Below are 22,004 nucleotides of genomic sequence, written 5' to 3' on the forward strand. Positions count from 1 at the left end.
TATATATATATATATATATATATATATATATATATATATATATATATATATTATTATTATTATTATTAGGGCTGCAAAATGATTAATCACGTTTAAATCACATTCAAAATAAATGTTTGTTTACATTCTGTTTGTGTACTGTGATTTTTATTACATATATATATATATATATATATATATATATATATATATATATATAATTATAAGTTTAAATATATAATATACACATTAAAAAATTAATGTGTGTGTATTTTAATACACATAATAAATGCACACAGTTTACACACATATAGTATGTTGAACTATTATTTTCAATACAATTAATTGTTTTGCATCCCTAATATTTTTGCATTTATAAATTTCACATGAGCTCATCAGTAGCCTCCTACCAATGCTCCAGAAACCTTTCAGAAAACCCGGCAACTGCATAGCAATGCCCTGGCACCCGTCCAAAACACAACAACGGCTGTAGCAATGCACTGAAATCCACTCAGAACTCCCTAGCAACGCCCTCAAACCATCTAAAGCGCCACAGCAACTGTTTAGCAACGCGCTGAAATGATAACACTCAGAACACCTCGCAACACTTCAACAATGTGTTGAAATTCAGACAAAACACCAGAGAAACGTTTTTAAAACAACGCAGAACTCAGTTACTATTTGGCAAAACTATTTAAACTTTTAGCAACCCACAAAACGATAACCTTGAAACACATTAGCACCTTGTTGAAATTCATTCAGAGCACCCATAGAAACTATAATAAAACACTCAGAACTCAGTAAATGCTTAGCCACATGCATTTAGCATAGCTAAATCACCCAGAGCAAACGCCTTAGCAAACCCTACGAAAATTAACCACGGTTTTATTAAACCAAAAACACTTGGTTAATATAGATAATCATGGTAACCACAAATTAATTAACCTTGAATTTGCTACACCCTTTAACCAGTGAAACTTTGATAAAACAAAATCTGGCACTACTACTAATTTTTTTGTGTAATTACTATAATAAAACCATGACTGATTTGGATAAGGGAATGTGTTAATTAATCACAAAACATTAAGAGCATTCTTTTGTTTGGTCCAGGTGAAAGCACTACTCACATTGTTTTCAGCAAGAATTATATTTATGTGTACACTATTATATCAGTTAATGTATGTGTGTAACTTTAAACCTAATAATAAACTGCTGCCCCTCAACTGCCGCTCCAACATTTTGTTTACCTTCAAATGGAATTTCCCGCCAGTCTCTGGCGCGCAAAAAAATGATTGACGTTTCTGATTGGTTTAAAAGCGGCGGGCCGTTACTTCGGCTTCTATTTCTGCTCTTTTTAGTGCGTGTCGATTAATTATTAAGACAGACTGTGCGACTTCACACGACACCTGTTTCCCTGATACATCTGTCAGCTTGTAGTGACATTTTATCCGAACTCCCAAAAAGCTTTTTAAAGCTTAAACACCGCGTCTGATCTTGACTCAGGTGTAATGTGGTTTATTGTGTTTCATTGCTGTCCAAAATCCAGTTTGAACTCAGTCAGCTCAGGCTTGCGAATTGAGTGAAAAACAGACTTTTACACAACACTGTAGAGCAAAATAGCTCCATTGCAACTCACAGTTTATTATAGAGAGAAATTAAGCTCAGATGTACTGAACTGGCCGTGTTTAATAAATTTCTAACAAACGGATTAAGATACTTGCCTTTTTTTAATTTTACATAATGAAATCAACATATAAAATCGAAGCTACAAATTTACCTTGCATGAAAAGACAGCGTATTCGTTTTTTTTCCTTCTTAAATATAATGCATGCTGTTCATTGTTAACTGAATGCCTTTTATTTTTGTTGCAATTATGAAACGTGCCGTTTTTAATAGCTTTAATAGTAAATTACAAAACAGGCTGTTTTGTAAAACGAATGCTCGTTTTAAAGCTTTAAAGAGGTGTTTTAAACACAATCAAAAATATCTATTTTGGTGTAATTCATGCTCATTTTCCAAAGAAAACAATCCCTAGCATTAAAACGCAATATAATAAATATTCAATAGAGACTTAAATTAGAATTAAAACAGAATTTAGGCTAATTTTTCATGATTAGAAGAGCATTTTTGCACTGCACATTTACAACTAATAACCAAATCTGAAATAAAATCTTTTTTTGATTCATTGTTTATTCAATCGTTCACTTCGATCGATTCAACAAGAGACTGATTAAACGTCATTATTGAGCTAATTCAAATACGTTATTGTTTTTAGGCTATTATTATTTTATAATATCGTCTAGTGATCCATGTTAAATAATTAAACAATAATTAGCTACAGATAGAAATTAAAATAGCCTTTTAAACATAGGCTAGTCGAATTCATTAGATATATCTAAAAATGCTATTCTAATAATCAATACTTTCTCGAACAAAATATTTAGCAGAAACACTGATTTAAAACACGTCGGCCTTTGTAGTTCATACACAGCATCCAGCTATATTTTCCAAATATTTTATCATTTAATTAAATGTTTAAAAAAAAAAATTTAAATGTGCGGTAATTGCAAGTTATTTATTATTTAATGAAAACACTACGTGTTATTGAAATTATTGAAACATGATAATCATTTTTAGTTAAATCGTCATTATTTCTTGTTTCTTTCGAATTATATGATTTAAACAAATGTAAAGATAATGTTCCAAACGCATTCGATGTTTTTGAACGCACCTCTCCACAAACCTGTCACTGATTTTAGGTTGGTTTTTAATCTCGAGCGCGTCTCACGGGAACGCGCAGATTGCGTGGCGTCTGCTGCCACCCAGCGGCCGGATCAGGAACAACAGCATGCTTTTCTCAACAAAACCCAACATTATTTCCAAAATAATGCAGAGATCTATTCATTTTGTATTAAATCCAAAATATCAACAGTTTCAATGCTGATGAACAACAGTAGCCACGTGCCTTTGGAAAAGGATCGACTTTATTTACAGGAACATTTCAGGAGGGTTTCAGATAAAAACAACTGATCCAAGGCCTCTCTTAGACAAAGCGGTGTCTCTTCTCGTTCTCTCTCACTCTCTCTCGTCTGAAGGCGAGCTGAGGGACGGATCCGGCGCTCAGCAGTGTCTGTGTGTGTGTGTTGGTGGTGATTTTGCCCAGTCATGTTGGCGGAGAGAGACGCCCATGGAGAGATTGATGCAATATGTCGTGTCGTCTTTTCCTCTTCAGTGACTTTCTCCCTTCTTACCCACAACCTGTGTTTCACACACACACACACAGTAAAAAATTAAAAAAAAAAAATGAAATGTCCAGTGTTGGGGAAAGTTACGTTTTAAACTAATGCATTACAATATTGCATTGCTTCCCTAAAAAACTATGTTTTTATGGAAAGTAATGCATTGAGTTAAATGTAAGTTTCTTTTTAAATCAGGACAGGAGAAGAAAGTTCAACACTATTCAACAATAACAAGAATAAAATGTGTCTTTTTGCTTATTAGTATGGTTGAATTGGATCATGGAAGATAAGACATTGGTTAATAAAATGGGATTAAATACATAAATCAAAGTAGTTTTAATATATTTAACAATTACAGGTTTGTATTTGACTGTTTTAATTCATCTTGAGGAACACTGAATCTGTTTCTGTGCAGGTGATATGAATAAATCAGTGTTTATATTCAGTCTAGAGCGGTCACCACGGCAACAGTAGAACTGTCAATCAGTCAAGACATGGAAACAAAGTAACAGATATTTCCTTCTGAATCTCAAAGTAATCTGTTACTCGAGCAGTTCCTTCAAACGTGATCGGACTCTGTATCTGGCATTAGTTACATGACCGATCAGAGGTTGGTAGTGTTGGTTTCCGCTCTCTCTCACCCGTTTGAAGTCGTTCATGTTCGTGGCCTGGACTGGAGTCCCGATAAACGTCAAGTAGTTGACTTTTGTCGTCTCCTCGTCTCCTTGGTTTGACTTGATAAATAACTGAACACAGAAACAGATGCAAAACATGAAACCTTTGATGTAAAGTTTGAAATCAAGTACAATGGAAAACGCCGTAGATCCCCAAAAACCACTAAAGTATCATGACATTTAATAAGATGTACATTAAAAAATTACTTTTGTAAAGTTCGGGAAGCTTTGGTAAATTATTTTTTTCTCCCTTGAAATGTTGTTATTGTGGATTAAATTGGGTTATTTTACGTTTGTATGAAGTTTGTGAGAAATTTGTAAATTATGAAGATTGCGAGGTTGCAAAAACTATTTTTTTTGGATTTCAGTGATGTAACACAGGTGTATTTGGAGATGCTGATGGGATATCGTACCTTTGAGCTGTTTATTTATAGTACTTTCTCAGCTCTTTTTAATTATTTATATTTAAATATTTTTTCTTTCTTGAAATATTTATTCTTTAAATATTAATTTATTATATATATATATAGTGCTGGAATTGTTTATATATTTAAATAAAGCATAAATATTTTATATATATATATATATATATATATATATATATATATATATATATATAGATATAGATATCTGTGTGTGTGTGTAAAACAGGAAGAAGCTGAAATGGGATATTGTATTTCATGAGTGATTTTGATTAATTATTATTAATAATTTTTATTTAAATATATATATATATATATATATATTTATTTATTTTTTATTACTATTAGCAGAATAACTTTAAACTAATATTTAAAGACATGTTTTACTGAAGTTTGGGAGAAATTTAGTAAATTACCTGGACCCCTAAAATGCACAAATGGGATATAGTACTTTCTGAGCTATTTTTATTTATTATTTTTAATATTCTTTTTATCTAATTACTTAAATATTTATTTTTAGTTATGTAGATATTTATTTTTCTAATTCCAAATATTGTTATTAGAATAATTTGAGATGAATGTTCAAAGACAGATTTTACTGAAGTTTGGGAGAAATTTGTAAATTACCCGGACCCCTAAAATTTTATATATATATATATATATATATATATATATATATATATATATATATATATATATATATATATATATATATATACACGTACAGTCACACTGTTGACGTTCTGAAACTTGACGTATCGGAGCGGGATGAGGCCGTCGTCCTTGTAGTCTTCCTCTGACAGATCCAGCGCCTGCGTGGCCTCGCTCCTCTCCGCGTCATCGAAACCCATCGAACGAGGAAGATTTATGAAGATCTTCACACTCTTTGGGGCATGAGCTGCGAACAGACACATTTATTATTACTGTATTACATTTGATCAATTTAAAGCATCCTTGCTAAAAGTATTCGTTTGTACAATATAACAGAAAATCATCCTATCAGAATGATTTCTGAAGATCATGTGACACTGAAGACTGGAGGAATGATGCTGGAAATACAGCGGAGCATCACAGAAATAAATTAGATTTTAACACAGATTCACATAGAAAACTTATTTAGACAAACAAAATAAATTCACATTACTTCTTTTGAAACAAATAAATGAGGGTTTGGTGAGCAGAAAATAATTGTTAAAAAGCATTTTTAAAAATCGTACTAATAAATATATATATATAAATGATTTTACTTTTTGTATTTATTTTTCTATAATATATAAATATTATCTATGTCTCACATGGACGTCTTACCTAATTCTGCAGCCAGCAGTTTCAAGGAGAAGAGTTTGACAGGTTGATTGAAGGCGATTGTGATCAGAAGCTGCAAACAGACGCAGAAGGATCAGTCGTGAGATCATCTTTACACTCGGTCTGTGTACTTGGGAAACTCACACTGACAGTAACTGTGATCTGATCTCATATTACATCTCTCTGAGAGAACACTTTACACTTTCACTTTCACTTTCACATGCATCAGATACGGCTCATGCTCTGGGAGAAATACAGGAAATACAGGCCAAGTAATAAAAAACTGAACTAAACAAATTAAACCCAAATAGCAATATTTTAAAAAGCACATACAAAATTACTTATATTTAAAATATATGAATTAAAACTATAATAGCACATTAATGGAGAGGTTATTAAATACATTGTCAACCTGACAATTAGTAATTAATTAGAAAATGTTCAATAATAATTATAATAATAAATCAAACTAAAATTTAAATAAAAATGTGGGGGAAATTTTTCTTATTAAAACTAAACTGACCTGACATTGGTAATGAATTAATTAATTAATAATAAAAATAAGAATGAATTGAAACTAAACTAATTGTAAAAATAAAAGCTAATTCAAAATATTAAATGACAACTCCACTAGTATATTAAAAATAATAATAATCATTATTAATTTTTATTAAAAAAAATATTTTTAAAGCGCTCCTAAACATTGGATGAAGCAGTTTTGACCTCACAATAGGTAATTAATAATAATAATAATAGTAATAATTGAATAAAAAACTTAAAATAAAAACTGAATTATTAAAATATTAATGAAAACTATAATAGTGATAGCACTGCTTCTAAACAAAATAAACAAACCTTTCAACCTGTCAATTAGTAATTTATTATTAATAATAATTATAAAACACCTAAAAACTAAATATATATATAATTTGTTTACCTGCATGTCATGTGACCATTTACCAACATTAATTATTTAGATATGACATTTGAATCTCAGAAGTAAATGTTTTAGCTGACAAAAGAAGGTGACTCTCTTGAGGAAGCGGGAGCCTTCGCACCTGTTCATCACAGTCTGACTCCAGATACGACGAGTCCTTGATCAAGCAGTTGTCAAAGCCACAGTCATCGCTCTCGTTCAGACACTCACAGCCCGCTTTACTGACGAACGGCATCAGGTCCATCTGAACACACACGAGACACCGTTACACACACACACTCTCGCACACTCTCTCACTCTCTCACACTCTCTCTCCCACTCACACACACACTCTCACTCTCTCACACACACTCACACACTCTCACTCACTCTTCCTCTAACACACACACTCTCCCTCTCACACACTCTCCCTCTCACACACACACTCTCTCTCTCTCAATAACACACTCTCTCTCTCTCGCGCACACACACACACACACGCTCTCCCTCACACACTCTCACTCTCTCTCACACTCTCACTCACACTCACACACTCTCCCACACACACACACACACACACACACACTCACTCTCTCTCTTGCACACACACACACACACACACACTCTCTCTCTCACACACACACGCTCTCCCTCACACACTCTCACTCTCTTTCACACTCTCTCTCACACACACACTCTCACTCTCTCACACTCTCCCTCTCGCACACACACTCTCTCTCACACACACTCTCTCTCTCGCACACACTCTCTCTCTCGCACACACTCTCTCTCACTCTCACACACTCTCTCACACACACACACTCTCTCACACACACTCACACACACTCACTCTCACACACACACTCACTCTCACACACTCTCTCACACACACTCACTCTCTCACACACACTCACTCTCTCTCACACACTCACTCTCTCTCACACACACACACACACTCCCTTCCCTCTCTCTCACTTACACACTCTCAAACACTCTCTCACTCTCACACACTCTCTCCCTCACACACACTCTCTCCCTCACACACACTCTCTCACACACACACACACACACACACTCACTCTCTCTCTCTCTCTCTCTCTCTCTCTCTCACACACTCTCTCAGTACAGACGGTGTTTCCTCACGTATCCTTTGGGAATATCGGAGTCCTCGTTGCTGCCGGGATCGTTCTCCACGTGCTGCTTGATCTTCTCCTCCAGACCCGAGGCGTCCGCTCCCTGATACTGGTCCACACGCACTTTGTTTCTGAAGAACAGGAACGTCGGCGTGGCTGAGATATTATTGGCTGCAGCGGTCGCCTGAGGGACGCAAAACAACATTATTTTCTTTTAGCGACACTGAGATGCTACTACAGTGTTGAGTTACTTCTGTTTTCATCCGGTTTTAACTACATCTATATAGTTTCACAGTTTCAGCCTGAGGAATCAACTACATGACAATGAGACATGGGTCCCGCAGCTGCCTGAAATAAAATACATTTCAGTCATTCTGACCCTTGAGGATTCTAACTAAATAACTAAAACTTGCTGATTTTGCTCAAAAACATTATAATTTTTGTATTTTGGGTGATTACACAAAAATTGGGAGTAAATCTCTTGTTATACAATATTATTGACCAAATATTGGATTCAATCTTTTTGTCGACTTGTTTTCTGTCAGTTAGCACAGGTTGTGTATTTCTTTTTTAATCTAATTGACGGTTGAAGCAGATTTTGAGTAAAAACTATCCACAAATAATGCTTTTTCACTCAAAATCAGAGGTGCATGAGCTCAGATCAGTGAGGCTTACCATCAATCAGAGGAAAAGAAATACAAACCTGAGCTAGCTGACAGAAAACAAGCTGACGCAAGATTGAATCCAGTATTTGATGATAATAATTGTCGTAGCCTGTTTTGCATTGTAATATTTTGATAAATTAGTAAACAACAAGCACTCTCTCACCTGACAAACATGGACATCGACTTCCAGAAACACAACCTGAGGATATTTGTTGCTCAACATGTTGAACGCTGGAGCTATTCTGACACAAGGACGACATCTGGACAGAGAAAAACCATCAGCGGTGAACATCACGCACACACCCTAAAAACAATCATTCAGTTTGCAAATTTCACAATTCATTATAAAGAAATGGCGAGTAACACGCTGATTTAAACGTGAAATTTGGAAGTAGAAAAACTACAACAGTATTTTCTAGCAAAACATACTCCAATAATATTTGAGAAAACAGTGTATAAATACAGTGTAAAAAACAACTAAATGTTAAAAAAGTAACTTTCAGAATTCAAAACCTCCTATTAATATTAGTTGGAGCAGCCAGCTATAAACTACACTTTCATCCTGACAATTAATAACAACAGCAACAACATGAACATATTTAACAATAATTCTACCAAAATAAAGCTCAATTAAAATTAATAAATACTTATAAATAATAAATAACACTCCATGCATTAATTTTATAATTATAAGTGATTAAAATACTTAGAAAATAAAAAAACTATACAAATTAAACACTCGCCGAAATATTTAACCAAACATGTCCACGTGTTGTTTAATTACTCTGATCTTATATTTCTGTTATTTAATAGTAAATTTATGAAGTCAAAGCGGTACAGCTGACAGTGCACCGAAACACATGGTAAACATTGTACTTTCTGTTCAGTACATGAACCCATCAGCTGTGCGTGTGCGCGCGCGTGCGTGTTTTGCTAAGTCATGCCGGTGTTGGTTCAGTTCTTGCTCCCCGTTCACTCGGGTTTTTGGTGCGTCTGTCTGTGCTCTGAGTGCCCCGTCAGGTGTGTGTGTGTATGTATGTGTGTGTGTGTGTTTGTGTGTGTGTGTGTGTGTGTGTGTGTGTGTGTGTGTGTTTGTTTGTGTTTGTGTTCTCGGTTCGGCTAGAGCGGCCTCACACACTCTCTCTCTCACCCGCTCATGGTGAACTTCACTACGGTTAGTCTAGATCCCGCGCCGCTCAGTTCCGCCTGGAACTCCGAGTCATTCCCGATCACCTTCACCCCGACCATGACTCAAACACACGGGGAACTCGTCGCTGATCAGTGCTCTTAATCGCTTCTAATCGCTCAGATTGATCCAGAATCACTGCGGGCTTGGCGATGCACGACGCTTGGTTTCTGCCGGATCACACTTCCTGTGTAGCGATGACTAGAGCAATCGGGCTGACCAATCACAACCGACTCTTCCCATTTGTGATTGGTCAACCAGCCTGTTTTCGTCAGAAGGGGCGGTGCCTGGGAACCGTTCATGAGGTGTCGCAAAGCAACTGTCGTGAGGTACAAATAACTTTAAATCGATGGGCATTTTATGTTTTTTATTTATATTTAATTAAAAATCATTGTATTTGTATGTTTGTGAATATTTTATTAGTTAAAATATGTATTTTTTTGAATATCATGGTATAAAGGAACCATGATATTCATACTGTTTAGTAAAATGAACAAGCGCGAGTGGATTACAAAAACAAAAGTAAACAAAATAAATAAAACAAAAATATAATAATACATAGGATTGTGAATCGGATATTCTCTTGTTCCAGAACCAGCATGTGTTATTATTGTTCCTCTCGGTTGCCATGGTGACGGGCCGGGACTGAAAACATGAGCAGGATCAGGACTGGGATGGTTTTATTCCTGATTACACAAGCGCTTCTGAACCACACGAGCGCTGAACACGGTGGGGTTATATATTCAATAATAGAATATGTTAAGAATCAATTCTTAATTTGCTAGATTTCGACCATTTTACTCTATGAAGCATGTACCATTGACTGATCTCTCCAAAAAAGAACAAATAGGATGATTGCTATGAAACAGTATGTGTTTATTTGTAGGTTTGTTTATGTATCCGTATGTTTTGTTTGTTTTTCAGAGAAGAAAGCACAAAGAAAGAGAGTTGACGTGGCCTCCTTACCAAAGAAAAACAAGGAGCTAACAAAGCTTTCTTCCTTGAGGGGAAGACAAGAGCAGGTTTATTCATCACTCAACATCAGATCATTTCACACCTTTTAAGAAATGTGTCCTGGAGTAAAGCAGTCAGTGTAAAACTGGACATTAAATAATAATAAGTAAATAATCTAAATAATTTATCCTGTTATTATTATTAATAATAATTATAATATATTATTTTAAATTATCAACAATCTATAAAAATAATAACCAATAAATAATAGCTAAATAAACTATATATATATATATATATATATATATATATATATATATATATATATATATATATATATATTCATAGTGTTAAAATATTAACAAAATATAAAAATATGTATATTATATATTTTTTTAAAATATTACAAAATATTTTAATTGTACACTATTAAATATATACACATATCTAATTTGTAATTATTAATCAAATAAAATAAGATGAAACTAAATATATAAATAAAATAAAATTGCAAAAATTACAAATAAATGTTTTTTTTAATCCAGCTATTTAAAAAGTAAATATTTTAATTTGATACTACTATAATATTTTTTATGTATATTTAATTTATGTATATTTGATTAAATTATATATATATATATATATATATATATATATATATATATATATATATATATATATATATATATATATATATATTATAAATTATAATATTTAAAAAAATAATATAAATGTAAATAATAAATAAACACATGCATACATTACATTTATGCATTTAGCAGACGCTTTTATCAAAAGCAACATACAGGCTTTACATTTTTTTTTTCTTAATAGTTTGTATGTTCTGTAGGACTCAAACCCACAACCTTTTGCACTGCTAACGCAATGCTCTACCACTGAGCCACATACCCACAAATCCCCTAGTATTATGGTAGTGAGAGTTACACAAGCATTTCCTTCAGAAAAATATAAAGATTGACTGTTTTACTGGGATTTTCTGTTGTTCAATATGCAGTATATCTTGTTGAATGCATTGCTGGTGTTGTTTCAGCGCTTGGATGAGGATTTTGCAGTGCTTTTTGAAAGCACCTTTTCCCTGGAAATGAGTCTGTACTGTAGTGTGCTGCTGTATGCCATCTGTCAGCTGCACTGCTGCGAACGCGTAAGACTGGACACAGAATAACCCTATAAAAATACACTGTCGAACTGTTTCTACCACAGACATGAAGTCTATTAATGAATGCATGTGTCTTTGCTGTATTTACTGAATCACAGATCTGCATGCGGAGGAAAGAAGATCCACGGTCTGCTTATGTGGAGCTGGAGATGATAGAGATGGGATGAGATGTAGATCAAATACACAAAACACACACGTTCAGTACTGAATGAACACATCTGCACATTTGTTTAATAAATACTTTGGTGTTTTATAGTAGTTAAAGTTTTCTTATCATGTATTTGATGTATTGTATTTGTATTACTTACTATTTTCCTCTTGCTCTGTAGTTCAGATGGTTCTTTAATCTTATGTCCGGGAGGTTTCGAGGGATATTGTCTACATTTTAAAGGTGGATTTTAACATCAGTGTTGTGAAGCAGTGATTTTCCGGTGATTTTGCATTGGGATAATAGCAACTTGTTGAATTTGCACAGGTCAGATGAAGTACAGGATAAATTTCAGCCAAAGTCTTAGCATTGAAACATACATAACTAAAATTATTAAATAAACCCTGCTCATTCTTTATAATCATCACATTGTCTCCTGATTTCCCCTCTGCTTTAGTTTCTTCTGTCAACTTCAGATAAACTTTTGGGTAATTTTTTTTTCTTTTTATTATTATTATTATTATCTTGGGTTTTGGGTATTACCAAAACTCTTCTGAAAGTTTTGCATACCCATACAGCAGCAAATAAATAAATAAACAAGTCTCAGTTAGGTTAAAACAGTACACGTAGTTTGTATTGGAAGAAAATATATTTATGTTAATATATTTAGAAACATACTTTAGAAAACTTTTTGGCCATTTTTTCATTTATTTTGAGAAGCTGAAATGGGAAATAGTACTTTCTGAGCTATATTTATTTATTATTATTCATTTTATTTTTATTATTAAAATATTTATTTTTAGTCTTAATTTATTTTATTTTTTTTATCATTTAGTCATTTAGAAACAGGTGTTTTGTTACTGACGGACGTCAGAAAACAACCAATTCTACTCGCCCTTATTCAAACTCCCGCCCCCTTCACCTAACCCCAACCAATCAGCTTCCCCAATCAAACGTCATCTTGTGAACGGGCCAATCCCTGGCTGAAGCGACAGCGCAGAACGGCTCGGGCTTGCGCATGCGTCGTCAGCAGCTCGTGCGCGTGTGTGTAGCGACTGGATCCGAAACGACGGAACGGTTTAACGTTCAGTTTACCTCAAAACAACCCCGAAACGAACCGGACTCAACTCAACTCTTCTGAGGTCTACAGAGCGCGATATGGCGGACGAGGGTGTCGCTCAGATGTCGATCAGTGAGTTTGATGATGATTCTGATGGTGATGAATATTGACTGCATGGTTGCGTCAGATACTAATATTACTCTATTAACTGATCTATAATACACAAACATTTAAATATACACTGCAGTGCATAAGTCACTATTCTACATATATATATATATATATATATATATATATATATATATATATATATATATATACATACACACACACACACACACACACACACACATACAGTATATATTAGGATGTAACAAATACTACTGTACTCGAATATATAAATATACTCTACTTATACTCTAATGTTTCGATTTGCCATGTAGACAGAGAAGAGAAGTGGTCCAAGAACTGAGCCCTGAGGCACCCCAGTAGTTAGATGATGTGACTTGGACACCTCACCTCTTTATATATATATATATATATATATATATATATATATACATACACACACACACACACACACACACAGTATATATTAGGATGTAACAAATACTACTGTACTCATATACATAAATATACTCTACTTATACTCTAGTGTTAAGATTTACACAATCTCTGCAGAGGGTTGCATCAGATTGTGCTAGTCATCAATATCTTGTCTTTACACTCATGTTTTATTTAGTAAAAAGTTGTCAAATCTGACCATGTTGGAGCTTATTATATAAATATAACTGTTCATAAGCAATCAACGGAGTCAGAATAATTAAGGAATAGTTTGAGTGCCCTAGCTGAAGCACCTGAGCCTCTTCCAGAAGTGAAGTCTGATCTAGATCTGTGTGTAAACTGGAGAAATGTTAACTCTGCTGTGTTCTGATCCTGCAGAAGAGCTGTATGTGTCTGATAAACACGGCAGTGATGTGGATGGAGACGGATCCCAGCAGAAGCCCTTTAAAACACCACTCAAGGTGCCTCATCCCGGCTGATGCAGATCAGTTCATAATGTCATTCATGGTGAATCATTGCTTAATGTTGTTTGTGATCTTTCCAGGCACTGTTGTTTGTTGGAAAAGAACCGTTTCCGGTGATCTATGTGGACTCACAGAAGGAAGGAGAGGTGTGAAACCTGCAAATAACACTTACTAACCAGCAGCTAGCTAACTAACTAACAAACAGTAGCAGAAATAATTACATCGATGGATTGATTCGAAAGATTGGTTCCTGACATAAATGTACACTTTTACAATAAAAAAGTAGCATGAAGTATGCTCAATCAGGAAACCTTGACTCACTGAACCCAATACAAAAATGTTAATAGAATTAAATAATCTATAAAATATTAAAATGGTTTTTTTTTTTTAGTATTTTTTTTCTTTTTGAATGCACATTATATATTGTTATAGTTTTTAATTAATAATCCAAATTAACTTTTACTTTAGTTTTTTTACACGTTTCATTTTAGTTAAAGATTTAAAGATTGTTTTTTGTCATATTTGTTTATTGTTTGTAAATATCTATATAATTTTTTACACTTTTAACTTCTGTTATAGTTTCAATTATTTTAGTACATCAAATGAAAGCTTAATTTTTTATATTCTAGTTTATTGTAGTTAATGGTTATTTTATTTCAAGTAATAAGATTTTTTTCGTATATAGTTTTAGTAAAATAAAATAACCATTTCATGATTATAATGTATACATAACAGCTGTTTTTGTAAATTTAAATTTAAAAACAAATGTAATAGTCAATAAACATACATATTTAGGGTTTATTTAGTATTTACTTCTTGATGATGAACAAACAACAACTCATATATATATATATTTCCAGTCTGTAGTATTTAAGAAAAATTATGAAATGTTATAAAAGCTATATCTTCTGTTCTGGAAAAAAAAATAAAAAATACATAAATTAAACATTAAGGTTAAGACTAACATTGTAACAAATGTGCATTTTTGTTTTCATGGTGCGTTTACGTTTTCACAATTTTTTATATCATGCATTATTTAATATGCATATTTGGCATAAGAACATGTTTTAATGTAGTAAATAATAACTTCCCAAAGTTCATAGAACTAGAACGCTTGTGTGTTAATGTCGTGGTGTGTTTGTGTTGTCAGCGTTGGGCCGTCATCTCTAAGACGCAGATGAAGAACACAAAGAAGCTCTTCAGTCGAGAGCAAATGAAGAACGAGAGCAAAGACAAGAAGGAGGTGCGTGGATCCTCATCCGGTAAACCCATCTCGTACGTCTGTTTTAACCTCTGTCCATCTGATCTCATGATGTTCAGGCTGAAGATGCCGAACGCAGAGAGAAGAATCTGGAAGAAGCTAAAAAGATAGTCATGGAGAAAGACCCCAGCCTTCCTGAACCCAAAACGGTGAGAGCTTCCTCAATCATGTACAGGCTCCTGACTGGATAAGGGCACTCAGTGATTATGCTATGTCCTGAATTGCAGTCGTTGCACTCATAAGAAAGGAATCGAATATAAAGACTCATATTTTCTGGTTTCTTTTGGGTCCCGCTCAGGTGAAGATTGATAAACTGGAGGCTCTGAGAGAGCAGAGGGTGAAGGTGTTCGGTTGGGTCCATCGGTTACGCAGACAAGGTGAGCAGATCGAGTTTCCCAGAATCCTCAGCAGCCTTATTGAACGCTCCAGTCAGAACATGCATTAAGAATAGTTCCAATGCAAATATAGATTATTGTTTGTTTTAAAATAAGTTTGCTCGTGTTTTCTCAGGGAAGAACCTCCTGTTTATTGTGCTGCGTGATGGAACCGGTTTCCTGCAGTGTGTTCTCACGGACAAACTGGTACTGTCTGTGTTTGTCGATGTTTTACACTGTTAATAATGTGTTAATTAGTTCTGTCAACCCTGTTTTTTTTATCAAAGCTGTTGCTTATTAGGATTAAAGATGGACAAAGTCCTAATTATATATGATCAAGGCTAAGTGATTACCTAATTGTAGTAAGTAAAAATAATAAATGCAAAAAAAAAAATATATATATATATATATATGATTAAGGCTGAGTGATGGCGTTATTAAAAACATTAATAATAATAATAAAAGCAAAAATGATATAGGAATAAGTTTCAGTGATGCACTAATTAAAAAAAATAAAATAAAAGCAAAGATGATATAGGGTTAAGTTTGGGCAATTAATAAAAAAAATAAAAATGGAAGAAGAAATTATATAGGAGTAAGGCTAGGCGATGCCCTAATTTATTGATTTTAGAGTTATTAACCAATCATAATCATAAAATTGTCATTACAAAAAACGATTGGTTATTGTCCAGCAGCATATTTTATTTCTTAGCCAATTAATTTAGAGATAAGAACCGTCTTTTCTTTTCTTTTTTCTTTTTTTTTTTTTTACATATTATTATTATTATTATTATTATTATTATTACATTTGACATTTCTGTCCCTCTTCTGAAATGATTGTCCCTGCCCTGTAACATGTAACTGAATGATGTATCAAGCTTTAGCAGTGTGCATTGTTTACTTCCTTTAAATGAATGGTTCTTTAGATGTTGAAGGTTTCAGACCCTGCCTTATTTAAAGATATGTAAATAAAAAATAAATAAAAAAAGATATGAGGAAGGTGATGCAATGACAAAAAAAGATCTAAAAATGATATAAAATAATGTAAAAATGTAAAAAAAAAAAAAAAAAAGATAAATATATAAAAAATATATATATATATATATATATATATATATATATATATATATATATTATATATATATATATATATATATATATATATATAAATTATAAATTACAGTATAAATTATTTATTAATGTGCAAGAAATATTTTATTTAAATAATATATTATATAATAATAAAATATTTCAGAATTTTATATATTTTCTGCATATTTCAGTATAATCAACTGTATTTGGGTCATGTTGATGAATGTGTTTTGTGTACAGTGTCAGTGTTATAATGGTCTGGTGTTGTCTACGGAGAGCACTGTCGCTCTTTATGGAACCGTTAAACCTGTTCCTGAGGGCAAACAGGTGAGACAAATACCCTGATTAATTATCTGATATTAATATTCATTTAATATAATATTACTTGCCTCTATCTAAAGTTGTAGTTTTAAAAGTACAAGACTTTTATCCAAAACGACTTCAAAATGAGGAAATTTTTAAGATGATTTGTAAAAGGTGGTGTGTGGTTTTGTTCTGGAAGGCTCCGGGCGGTCATGAGCTGCACTGTGATTTCTGGGAGCTGATCGGTCTGGCTCCGGCCGGCGGCGCTGATAACCTGCTGAACGAGGAGTCTGACGTGGACGTGCAGCTCAACAACCGGCACATGATGATCCGTGGAGAAACCGTCTCCAAGATCCTGAAAGTCCGGTCCACCGTCACGCAGTGTTTCCGGGATCATTTCTTCAGCCGGGGATACTACGAGGTCATGCCCTGAAACATGCGTTAGAGGACTGCATCTGAGATCAGGATGAGTTTGTTTCTTCTTCAGATTTGGAGAAATGTAGCATTGCATCAGTGTCTCATCAAAGGATGCTCTGCAGTGAATGGGTGCCGTGGATTATTGGGTTGTTTTTATCAGCTGTTTGCACTCTCATTCTGACGGCACCCATTCACTGCAGCGCATCCATTGCTGAGACACTGATGCAATGCCACATTTCTCCAAATCTGATGAAGAAACACATTCATCCTCATCTCTAATGAACTGAGATCGAGGACACAGGCACAGGATGTTGTTTGCTTTAGTAAACGCAGATGTTTGTTTGTTGTGGTTCTCAGATAACACCGCCCACTCTGGTGCAGACGCAGGTGGAGGGCGGCTCCACGCTCTTCGGTCTCAACTACTTTGGTGAGAACGCGTTCCTGACGCAGTCGTCTCAGCTGTACCTGGAGACCTGCATCCCTGCGCTGGGAGACACCTTCTGCATCGCACAGTCGTACCGCGCCGAGCAGTCGCGCACACGCAGACACCTGTCCGAGTGAGTGGGACATTCACATTCATTCAGTGCAACTGATTCAAACAACATGTAAAAGGGAATTTTGCATCAGATGACCCCTTTAATAGCTAGAAAAGGGATGCTAGCTATTAAAGGGGTCATCTGATGCAAAATTCCCTTTTACATGTTGCTTGAATACCCCAAAATAATAACTCAAATCAAGCCATTCTCAGATTCTTGGCTCAGATTCCAGGCCCCTCCCACTCTGGAGGTCAGCAGAGATCATTAGCATTTAAAGGGACATGCACTGAAACGGGTCGCTGTGCACAGAGCTGTTTTTGAGGGTAAAAAGGGTATTGTTTTACACCACCATTGGGTAATTTTAACCAAAGTATTTTATAGACTTCATTAAAAACCTAAAGAATCATACCAACTTGTAGAAAATGGGCATCTGATGACCTCTTTAGAGCTCTAGGGATAAGAATCCACTCGTCTCGAAAGACTTATAGCTGGGACAACCATTCAGTAGTGACCTACAAGAGTAAAACAAGACCACATCAAAAAAAAACTTGACATTGTACAAGTAAGAGAACCAGACAGAAGCATGTCAGTGTGGTGTGTGTGTTCAGGTACACCCACATCGAGGCCGAGTGTCCCTTCATGACCTATGAGGATCTTCTGAACCGGTTGGAGGATCTGGTGTGTGACGTGGTGGACAGGGTCCTGAAGTCTCCTGCTGCGCAGCTGCTCTACGACATTAACCCTGTATGACCCTTGACCTCACACTGAGCTTCACAGTCACAGGACACGTGGAAATATCATTACATTTGACATTTTAGGCATGGGTTATGCTATTCAGACATATACCATTTATGGAAATTCACCATCATTGTAAATGTAAATTTGTATTAATAATTATTAATTTGTAAAATATCTTGATTTTTATAATTGAAAAAAAATATATATTTTTAACAATTTAATTCATTTTTATTTCAGTTTTAGTAATTTTAGCACTTAAACTTTCAAAAAAATAAATAAATAACAATTGTCTTATTTCCAGTTAACATAAATATTAGTCTAATAACAACATTGTCAGAAACTGGAAGGGTTATGGAAATTCATCCAAGATATTTAACACACACACATATAAATTTATATATATTAATAATAATAAAAATTTACATGTTGCCTTGGCAACTGAACAAAAATTTATAAAATAGTTTTGTTTAGGTTTGTCTAATAACTTTTTTATTTTTTTATTTTTTATTAAAATACATTTTTATTTTATATTTTTTATATATATATATTTTTTTTTTTCGTTTTAGTTACTGAGAAAAACATGGCCACAAATGACTAGAAAGGTCATGGAAATCCATCATGAAGTATTTCAATTTTTTAATTAATTTTTATTTCAGTTTTATTCATTTTAGCACTTCATCTTTAAATGAAAATCAGAAATGTTGCCTTGGCTTCAAATCCAAAAATAATAAAATAGTAAAGTTTTTTTTTTTTTTTTGTCTAATTTGAATAAAGATTTATTTTATTTTATTTTACTTAATTGAATGAAAAATATATTTATTTATTTTAGTTTTTATCCGCAATGCCAATATTGTTACAAATGACTGGAAGGGTCATGGAGAAAGTATGGAAGCTCTTAAATGTTTTTTCCTCTCTCTCGCAGGACTTCAAGCCTCCCAAAAGGCCGTTCAAGAGGATGAACTACACCGAAGCCATTGACTGGCTCAAAGAGCACAACATCAAGAAGGATGATGGGACTTTTTATGAGTTTGGAGAGGTGTGTTTTATTGCATCTCATACGTTATCTCGAAGATTCCTCCGCTGCAAATGCTTGGATATTTGACCGTTTGTGTGTGATCCCTTCAGGATATCCCAGAAGCCCCCGAGCGACTGATGACCGACTCCATTAATGAGACCATCCTGCTGTGTCGCTTCCCGGCCGAGATCAAGTCCTTCTACATGCAGCGCTGCCCTGAGGACCGCCGTCTCACCGAATCGGTCAGGATCGATGGTTTAACCATGCACACATCTGGACGAATCTCAAGCTACATAAAGAAAAGACATGAATATGCAACAGCTGATGTGTGTGTGTTTGTCAGGTGGATGTGCTGATGCCTAACGTGGGTGAGATCGTGGGTGGCTCCATGCGTATCTGGGACGCTGAGGAGCTCCTGGAGGGGTACAAGAGAGAGGAAATCGACCCCACACCCTACTACTGGTACACCGACCAGGTATCTCATATACACTACCATCCCGAAATCAACACTCATATCCATCCGGATGCATTCAGTTCATCAAGACATTTATAATGTTACAAAAGATTACCGTTTCAAATAAATGCAGTTCTTTTGAGCTCTCTATTCATCTGGGAATCCTGAAACATAAAATGTGTCACAGTTTCCTCAAAATATTGTGCAGCACAACTGTTTTCAGCATTGATAATAATCAGAAATGTTTCTTGAGCAGTAAATCATCATATTAGAATGATTTCTGAAGATCATGTGACACTGAGGACTGGAGTAATGATGAGTTTTATTACTGGAATAAATTATATTATAAGACATATTCACATAGAAAACTGATATTTGAAAATCATAATAATTAAACTGTTTTTTATGTATTTTTAATTAAATAAATGCAGCGTGGTGAGCAAAAGAGACTTTTTAAAAAACATTTTAAAAATGACCGTGATATTTATGTACTTGTTTAGAAATTGTCTACATTATAAGTTGAGAGAAGTAGAATCACAAAGTTGAATGTTAATGATTATTTATAGTAATAGTTTAATGTATTTAATAATTTAATAATAAATGCATGTTTGCAGGAAGATTGAATGTTTTTAGTTTACATTCACATGCACCATTACAAAAAAACCTTGAATCAAGCACCAGTTTATTAATTTTTCTCTTAAAATATTTTAATATACAGTATTTTTTTTTTTTTTTTTTAAAGATAATGCAAATGTTGTTTATAAAAAAATAAATACGATTTGATTAATCGGAATACACAAAAATTGCTTAGAAATTGGTAATGAATTTCACAAATAATTACAGAAATAATCTTTTTCTTTTAAAGCACTTAAACTTCTTCATTTTACAGTGTGTTTGAAAGTAATGTTGTCGTTAAATTTGACTTAAAATCTACCCGGATGTTGAGCACGTGTGCAGCTGTTGGTCTGTCTGTGTGTTTCAGAGGAAGTTTGGCACGTGTCCTCACGGTGGATATGGTCTGGGTCTGGAGCGATTCCTCACCTGGCTGCTAAACCGTCATCACATCCGTGACGTCTGCCTGTACCCACGCTTCATCCAGCGCTGCAGGCCCTAAACACACACACACACACACACACACACTGCAAGAGACCAACTAGGAAATCAAATCACACCCTCATTGCCGGAGACCAGATTTAACGCGTCATGTTTAGGAGACGGTTTGAATAGTGATCCTGTGTTGCGTTATATTCTTGTATTGTTCATCTGTGGCATAATAAATCAATCAGATCATGCATTTGTGTTTCATTCCACTAGAGGGAAGCAGTGCGTCTTCATAATCATATTCAGAAGAAATGGGTCAGAAATTAAGGTTTGTAAGAGGCAAGTCGTGTTGTGTATTATCTGATGTATTCCAGCAGGACACAGATGAAACAGTGAAGTCATAATTTTGTTGATTTGATGAAAATATTCAACCCAAACACAGTCCATCACTGAAGAATAGAGGTGAATCTGAATAACAGATGGATGAGAACATTGCACTAGCTGTTTGTTGGGTTCTTCCAGTATGTTATGGCTTGTGGCAGAACCGGTTTCAGCAGGAAACGGCTGTTAAAAACATCTGTAAAACAGAATGGATTTGCTTTGACTTCCCTGTAATACAAACACACCTTTTCTACTTGAGGAAACTGATGATACGTGGGGAAACATGGATTATTAGGAAATGTCATTTAAAATGTAGTTTACTTTCACATGCAAAGAGAAGTTAACCCTGTTACATATATACCTATATATATATATATATATACAATTACTAAATTATATATATATATATATTAGTAATTGTATGACAGACATTAAATATAGGGACCAAAAACTGCAGAAAAAAAAAGAATTAAAAGTAAATGTAACTAGAAAAAGAAAAACACTAC

At 34.2% G+C, this 22,004-nt stretch overlaps 2 protein-coding genes across 2 annotated transcripts; one reads left to right on the top strand and one right to left on the bottom strand.

Moving 5' to 3' along the window:
• Positions 1 to 2,941: 2,941 nt before the first annotated feature.
• On the bottom strand, positions 2,942 to 9,711 carry txnl1 (thioredoxin-like 1). The gene is made up of 8 exons (XM_026196978.1): positions 9,484 to 9,711; positions 8,497 to 8,593; positions 7,679 to 7,852; positions 6,678 to 6,800; positions 5,623 to 5,692; positions 5,040 to 5,212; positions 3,860 to 3,964; positions 2,942 to 3,237 (listed from the first exon to the last, which is right to left on the bottom strand). Exons 1-8 carry the CDS (start codon positions 9,579 to 9,581, stop codon positions 3,208 to 3,210), a joined length of 870 nt encoding a protein of 289 aa, XP_026052763.1. The 5' UTR covers positions 9,582 to 9,711; the 3' UTR covers positions 2,942 to 3,207.
• Positions 9,712 to 12,808: 3,097 nt separating this feature from the next.
• Positions 12,809 to 21,368, top strand: LOC113039071 (asparagine--tRNA ligase, cytoplasmic-like). Its single transcript, XM_026196965.1, has 15 exons — positions 12,809 to 12,990; positions 13,801 to 13,883; positions 13,967 to 14,032; positions 15,037 to 15,129; positions 15,207 to 15,296; positions 15,446 to 15,524; positions 15,658 to 15,728; positions 16,854 to 16,940; positions 17,116 to 17,337; positions 17,691 to 17,890; positions 18,478 to 18,613; positions 19,530 to 19,643; positions 19,733 to 19,864; positions 19,966 to 20,097; positions 21,059 to 21,368. Exons 1-15 carry the CDS (start codon positions 12,957 to 12,959, stop codon positions 21,188 to 21,190), a joined length of 1,671 nt encoding a protein of 556 aa, XP_026052750.1. The 5' UTR covers positions 12,809 to 12,956; the 3' UTR covers positions 21,191 to 21,368.
• The last annotated feature ends 636 nt before the right edge of the window (positions 21,369 to 22,004 follow it).

Source organism: Carassius auratus, chromosome 21, assembly GCF_003368295.1.
Source record: "Carassius auratus strain Wakin chromosome 21, ASM336829v1, whole genome shotgun sequence".
In the NCBI taxonomy this organism is placed as follows: domain Eukaryota; kingdom Metazoa; phylum Chordata; class Actinopteri; order Cypriniformes; family Cyprinidae; genus Carassius; species Carassius auratus.